At 48.0% G+C, this 5,000-nt stretch overlaps 1 protein-coding gene across 3 annotated transcripts in view; it reads right to left on the bottom strand.

The window, feature by feature from the left end:
- LOC125288774 (ETS translocation variant 5-like) overlaps positions 1–5,000 on the bottom strand; it is an 11,719-nt gene that overhangs the window by 5,738 nt on the left and 981 nt on the right. For all 3 annotated transcript variants that reach the window (XM_048235395.1, XM_048235397.1, XM_048235396.1), the window contains exons 2-8: positions 4,231–4,417; positions 3,700–3,787; positions 3,456–3,503; positions 3,276–3,326; positions 1,287–1,410; positions 850–1,191; positions 1–54 (exon numbers count right to left, since the gene is read on the bottom strand). The exon at positions 1–54 is cut by the window's left edge and continues 239 nt beyond it. In XM_048235395.1, coding sequence (XP_048091352.1) covers positions 1–54; positions 850–1,191; positions 1,287–1,410; positions 3,276–3,326; positions 3,456–3,503; positions 3,700–3,787; positions 4,231–4,278 — 755 coding nt within the window. In that variant the 5' untranslated portion in view covers positions 4,279–4,417. The remainder of the gene's footprint in view (positions 55–849; positions 1,192–1,286; positions 1,411–3,275; positions 3,327–3,455; positions 3,504–3,699; positions 3,788–4,230; positions 4,418–5,000) is intronic.

Raw genomic sequence — 5,000 nt, 5'->3', positions numbered from 1 at the left:
AAGGGGTCCTGGGGGGGCAACGGCCGACACGGCTCTGAGAGTTGCCTCTGGAACCTGGAAGGACGAGGTGTGTATGTGTGTGTGGGGGAGGGGGGTTTAAGACAGACATGGACATAGGGAGAGGAGAGGAGAAAAGGAGTCATTAACTTGCTGGACATATGAAATACATGACAATGACCATGGGACTGTTCATGTCCTGCATGACACTCTAACTATCTGAGCTGTACATCATTGTGTGTAGAACATTTGGCCCAACTTCCTCGTTTGGCCTCTGGCAGCTTAGATCACTGGGAGCGCAGCCAAATGATTACTTAAACTGCTTTAAGCTGAGGAGCTTCACGAGACAGAGAAGGAAACTAGGTTAGTAGCTTTTGAACCTCATCCTTTGGTAGCTATCTATAAATGCTTGAGAGTGTCAGTGTGACGTCTTGTGCTATTCTCTTATCAACACAGTAGCTAGCGCATGTAGCCGTGTGCTAGTTCTGTGTTGTATTTAGCAATATGCTAGCTCACCTGTGCTGTACGTAACCATATCAGCTTACTAGTGCTCTGTACTATAACGCTAGCTCTCCAGTGGGCTGTGCTGTGATCATATGCTAGTTGCTAGCTTGCACATGTTTTGTGCTGTATGTAGCCATATGCTAGCTCCCCTGTTCCCTGTGCTGTTTGTAGCCATATGCTAGCTCCCCTGTGCATTGTGCTGCAAGTAGCCATATGCTAGCTCCCCTGTGCTCTGCACTGTATGAAGCCACTTGCTAGCTCATCGCACGTAATCACATGCTAGCTGACTGTACTTTATATGCTAGCTCCACTGAGTTTTGCGCTGTAAGGAACAACATGCTAGCTCACCTGTGTTCTGCGCTGTATGAAACGTCATGGTGATTCATGGGTGGGTGGGGCACAGCAAAGGGTGGGCTTTGGCCATGGAGTGGGTGTGTCCTCTGCTGAAGTGGGTGTGTCCTGTGCTGCTGCTGCTGGACATGTCCCTGGAGTGCCATCAGAGGTCTGTGAGACTGCACATGAGACGAGGGCGGGGCTTGTTTCTGGAGTGGGTGGGGCATGTGATGTGAAGGCTGGCTTTGTTTCTGGAGTGGGTGTGGCACTGGTGTGTGGGAGGAGCCGCATGGTGAGACTGGAGTTGAGGGAGGAGTCAAAGGCTTGTTGAAGGTGTTGGGCTTCCTGCCGTAGGCACTGGAGAGATGGAGAGAGGTGGACGAGTCAGACAGGGGAAACAGCACTGCTTGGTTGGGTACCTGAAGTTACTAAGTGTGTGTGTGTGTACATACCTGTAGTTGTAAAGGCACTTCTCTCCATAGGGGGAGAGCCTGCGGGTTTGGCTGCAGGGGGACAGCTCTCTGGAGGGACTCTGCTCTCTCTTTACCTTGGTCTGGGGAACCCCGTGGAAGATCACTACCCAAAACACAAACCACAAAACACACATCAGGAACTCACTATAAAGGCAAGACAACTGACATGGAAAGAAAATGCATTAGACACCCAAAATAAGTTCTTAACTAAATGGTAAACTAAACTCAATTCAAAAACGCTTTATTGGCATGAGCATTCATAAAGATAGCTGCCAAAGCATACAATATGTCTAGACATCAGAACATAAAATAACATCGAATCATAAAACAATATGAGTGATCACACACACACACACACACACACACACACACACACACACACACACTAGAGTATCAAAGAGAGTGGAGCTCAGGTCCCAGAAGTGACAGTGCCTGTCTAAGAGTGTGCTGTAAGATGGGAGGGTGGTGCAGTGAAGCACTTCCTGGTGGCCAAGGAGGCGTGGGGACTTAGCCAGTCAGAGTGGGCGGGGTACCATGGTAACTGCCCCTCTCACCCAGCTGCAAAATTCCCAGTGAATGAGGGGTCTGTGAGAGCAACAGGCGACGTGCCAACAGAACACTCCCAGTGCCAGTGGAGCCACTTCACTTTCTCTCGCGCTCAGACACACACGCGCAAGCACACACACACAATGCTAGTGCAAACAAAGACACCTACACATACAACATGACATGAATAGGCAAATTTACACTTCTTGCCCCTGCGGGTGACACTAACGAACACACACACACACACACACACGTAGACCGTTTCTGTTCAAACAAAGATACCGAGTATACACACACGTAGCTTCTGTGCAAATAGAGGCACAGACAGAGACAAATTTGCGCTACGCTAACGGCTTCTGCATTTTTCTGCATTGCTTTGTTGTGCAAGTCCACAAACACAAGCCTACAACTGTTGTGCTGGCAGAGTGCTGGTGTGTGCATTAGACACACACACACACACACACACAGCAGTCTGAATCCTCAGGCCATAAAAGTGTCATGGTACCAAGGCCTAAATGTGAGTTACAGCTCCACTGCGGCAGACCAAGCCTCTCTCTGGCCTCCCTCAACCACACACACACACACACACACACACACTTCCCTCCACCATTCACTTTCCCTTTCCTTACACTCACACACAGTCTTATCCCCCTTTCTCCAGAGTGTGCAAAAACACACACAGACACACACCAACGCCTACCCTCATTGCGCTCTCTCTCTCTCTCTCTCACACACACACACGCCTACCCTCATTGCGCTCTCTCACACTCTCACACACACGCCTAGCATCATTGCGCTCTCTTTCTTTCCCTCACACACACACACACACACAGCTATTCAGTGCACATCTGAGAGTCAGGCACCCAGGCACTGGGCTCTGAAATGTCTGGAGTGAAAGGCCCCTTTGAGCTCCATTCAAATGTTTTTCTTGGCAGCGCACGGGACCCGCTCAGAGAGGAACAAAACCCAGACACCCAGAGGCGAGATGGGCTCAGCGCGAGACGAGCCTGGTTCAGACAGCCCGTCCTAGCTCAGCCCAGCCCAGCCCAGACTCAATTCCACACACACACACACATCTAATAACCGGCCCAATTAATTTGGGTTGAGCAAGTTTGAATGTCGACGGCTTTAAAAGGGCAGGGACTGCAGCGCTTTCCCCACAGCAGGCTGTGGGGAACACACACACACACACACACACCTTCACATCTTTCCCTCTCTTATGGGTCTGGGTCTTCAGTCAGCTGGGAGAATATTCTTTTAATGATTGTTTCTTGTTTTCTTCTTTGTTGTTCACAAAAAAGTCTCCTAAATTAATTCTGCAGGGAGGTTTTATCCCCCCTCATTAGGATAGTCATGAATTAGTAACTCTCACTTACTCTCACACACACACACACACACACACAGAAGCATGCAGGTACTCACAGTTGTCCGACTGGAAATCTGGGACAAACTGTTCGTCATCTGGAACTTGAGCTACAAGCCAAAAGAGGGGGGGGGGGGGGGGGGGTATCAGAATGTGAATGGAAATGGAGGGCTATGCCTATTTTATAACACACTTAAACCTCCTTACATAATTAGCAAGTGTAGCTAGCATAAACTCACCTTCTGCAATCCAGATCTCTTGAAGCTGACTCAGGTCCTGAAACAGATCTGTAGGCATATACAACACACACAATGACCATCATGTCTCAGAGCATAACACTAACACACACACACACACACACACACACACACACACACACACACACACACACACACACACACAGGAACAGAAGAAAGGTCCTCTGGTCTGGACAGAGGTGTAATTGTGGCAGTGGATGTGGATGGCTGTAATGAGTTTGTTTACCTTCAGTGTCCTGGTCAAGCTCAGAGTCCGCAAACTTCCTTTTCCGGTCGCCACGCGGACGGATGTCAGAGTTCTGCACTTGAGAGTTCTGCGCAACCACAAAAATCCACGTTGATCAACGGAAGCTCAACCTAAAGTGTCATCTTGACACAGAGTGGCCACTTTGCACTACTTAAGCAGTGCATACATGTGGCCAGAAAAACACTTGCTTCTGTCATGCAATGTCTCATATATATATATTTTATATATATATTTATATATATATATATATATATATATATATATATATATATATATATATATATATATATATAGTTACTGCTGACTATTCACGTTTTCTCTCTCGCTTGAAGGCTGTTCTGTAGCTGATGTTTTTAATAGTGATTTGACTTGTTGGTGACTTTGGTTTTGACGGTAAATAGGTTGGTTGTAGATTGTCTGCTGTGTAAAATCCCCTACCTATAGCACGAGGAATTTAACATCTCGCCTGTGTATATTTGAAATCACGCTCTCACACACACACACACTTACGTTCTGTGAGGTCATCAGAGGGACCTGCTGGTCGTAGAAGCCATCCATGATGGCTAACTGTCCCTCTTCTCCGTCTCGTGTGCAAAGAGGAGGAGGAGGAGGGTGGTGGTGGTGGTGGTGAGGGGGTGGGGGGAGGTTTCGCTCCTTCTCTCGGTGTGGGTCAAGCTCCTCAGCTGTCTGCTTGCGTCTGTGTGGGGGGGGGGGGGCAAGGAGAAAAGTGTTAGTCTGAGAAAGAGAATTGCTCCCTTTTCCCACTGCTGTCAGCAAGCCAGAGCCCCACCTGTCACCAGGCTTCACACACACACAGCAGCTCAGCTTTGATCAGGTGTGCGTAGGTTTAGTTACTGTGACAAAAGATTTTATGGTACTGTCTGGTCACACACACACACAGTGTTTCTGTAAAAGAGTAGGAGCGCACGGACACACACTTCAGCACTAGGCTATCATCCCAGCTGAAAACCTTACATAAGAACTTCCTACCATCTGTTCTGCTCTCTCGCTCTCTCTCTCTCTCTCTCTCTCTCTCTCTCTCTCTCTCTCTCTCTCTCTCTCTCTCAGCAGTCAGGGACACAGAGAACTACTTCATGAAGTAAATATGATCACATGACCAAAGCAGTGAAAAACACCCCTTAGCAGTTGGGTGGAAATTACAGCAATGTCTTAAGGCCTTTTATTTGCTTACAAAGACAGGATTTCCCCTGCTTACTTCTACTGAATAAATCTACGCAAAGTGTTAAAGTGCACTAGTTCGCATGTGCGCGATAAAGCTG

Source organism: Alosa alosa, chromosome 23 (genome assembly GCF_017589495.1).
Source record: "Alosa alosa isolate M-15738 ecotype Scorff River chromosome 23, AALO_Geno_1.1, whole genome shotgun sequence".
In the NCBI taxonomy this organism is placed as follows: domain Eukaryota; kingdom Metazoa; phylum Chordata; class Actinopteri; order Clupeiformes; family Clupeidae; genus Alosa; species Alosa alosa.
Note: the sequence above shows the minus strand (reverse complement) of the source record. Positions and strands in the feature narration are given on the sequence as shown.